The 1,554-nt window shown below is 52.1% G+C and overlaps 1 protein-coding gene across 1 annotated transcript; it reads right to left on the reverse strand.

The window, feature by feature from the left end:
• Positions 1-264: 264 nt before the first annotated feature.
• LOC113215274 (histone-lysine N-methyltransferase PRDM7-like) lies at positions 265-1,260 on the reverse strand (the record flags this gene model as incomplete). The annotated part of the gene is made up of 4 exons (XM_052275327.1): positions 1,125-1,260; positions 694-940; positions 454-605; positions 265-341 (listed from the first exon to the last, which is right to left on the reverse strand). Coding segments are annotated over exons 1-4 (612 nt in total), but the record flags the coding sequence as incomplete, so codon positions are not given.
• Positions 1,261-1,554: the final 294 nt, after the last annotated feature.

Here is a 1,554-nt window from a genome sequence, read left to right on the forward strand (position 1 = left end):
GCCCCGCAGGTGCTGCAGCTGAAGGGCTTCTCCCCGCTGTGGGTGCGCATGTGCGCCTTGAGGTGGCCGTTAAGACTGAAGGCCGCCCTGCAGGTGCTGCAGCTGTAGGGCTTCTCCCCGCTGTGGGTGTGAACCGCGAGGCAGCTGGGCACGGTGTGGAGCGCGCGCTCGGGGTCGTTGGCGGCGACCTGGAAGCGTTAAAGGAAAGGTCGTGCACTTGATGTGGTATACACCATCGTAAGCAGTACGCCCGGGGGAACATACCTCGGTGTCCGCGACGACGAGCAGTGGGCCGTGTTCCGGGCAGTCGCCCTCCCATTCCTGATCGCAGTCGTCGCAGACTGCAACACGCCAAGTGCAAAACGTCAATCTCTAAACCTGGCGCCTGGCCGGACCCGCATGATTTACAGAGCAAGCGCGGTTTGTTTCTAGTCTACTTCGATGATTACTCACACAGAAAGTCATCGTCGTCGGGCACATCCGTGTAGGTCCTGCGGCTGCCGTCGCGTTTAGGGTAGCGCGAAGTTTGCGTCTCGGAGGCCACTGGCTGGGTTTGGCTCTCTCTGAGCGTGGAGGTGCTGCTCTTCCTGCCTGCCCTGGTGACCCTTAGGATAAGCAGATGATATTTTATCAAGAGACTCAAATCGACGGGGGAATTGGGGGGGTAGAGTGGCGGAGGTGGACAGCACTAACCTCTGTACTGCTGAGGCAGCTGAGGTTGACTCTGGTTCGGGCTGTGAGTTACGGTGCGCCTTAACCTTATCTCTAGAGGGAGACCAGTTCAAGTCGTCATCGTTGTTGCCCAGCTGTTCGTCTTCGACTTTGCGTTTCTTCGTCTTTTCCCGGCTCAAACCCTCGGCATTCGGCTTAGATTTTGTTGACTGACGCTTAGGGAGCTTGAGTTTCCGAGTCATGAAAGCGGGCTTTAGTGGGGTCAAACCTACGAAAGCGGATGAAATGATTGTTCGGTAACAACCACACGACAAAAAATATCTAAGATCAATTTAATAAAGCACATTTTCATGCTCATTGCCTCAACGACGCTAATGGAGTACAGCCATCCTTAACCTCAAAGGTGGTGCGTTGCTGGGGTTAACATGGTTAGCTTAACCTTAAAATCTTACCGCATCGCTGCATGTGATGATAGTTTCTTTTGGCATTTCGGTAGCTCATCTTCTCATAACCCTTCATCTCCCTCCATTCGCACGCGGGGAAATATTCCTTAAGGTCTTCAAACTCACTTTCTGAATCGCTCGGCATTATGACAGGAGACGAAGATCATTCACTGAACCAGGAAATGAATCAACGAACTGCCGTTTGCGTTTGAGTCGCCCAGCAGGCACCGCTCCGCAAACCGCCGCGGGAGTACGTTCAGAAAGTGACCGTGCGGCCACCGAGTCCATGTTTCAAATCCGACCTCAACTTTGCGGGTACTTGTTCGGTACATATTGTTAAAATATGGAATATAGTTTAATGTGAAAAGTTAGAAGACATTTGTGATGCCCATAAGTGGTTTATTAAATGCACAAATTGATATTTGGTATTTCTGAATCG

Source organism: Frankliniella occidentalis, unplaced genomic scaffold, assembly GCF_000697945.3.
Source record: "Frankliniella occidentalis isolate FOCC.00 unplaced genomic scaffold, Focc_3.1 Scaffold577, whole genome shotgun sequence".
NCBI classification, from domain to species: domain Eukaryota; kingdom Metazoa; phylum Arthropoda; class Insecta; order Thysanoptera; family Thripidae; genus Frankliniella; species Frankliniella occidentalis.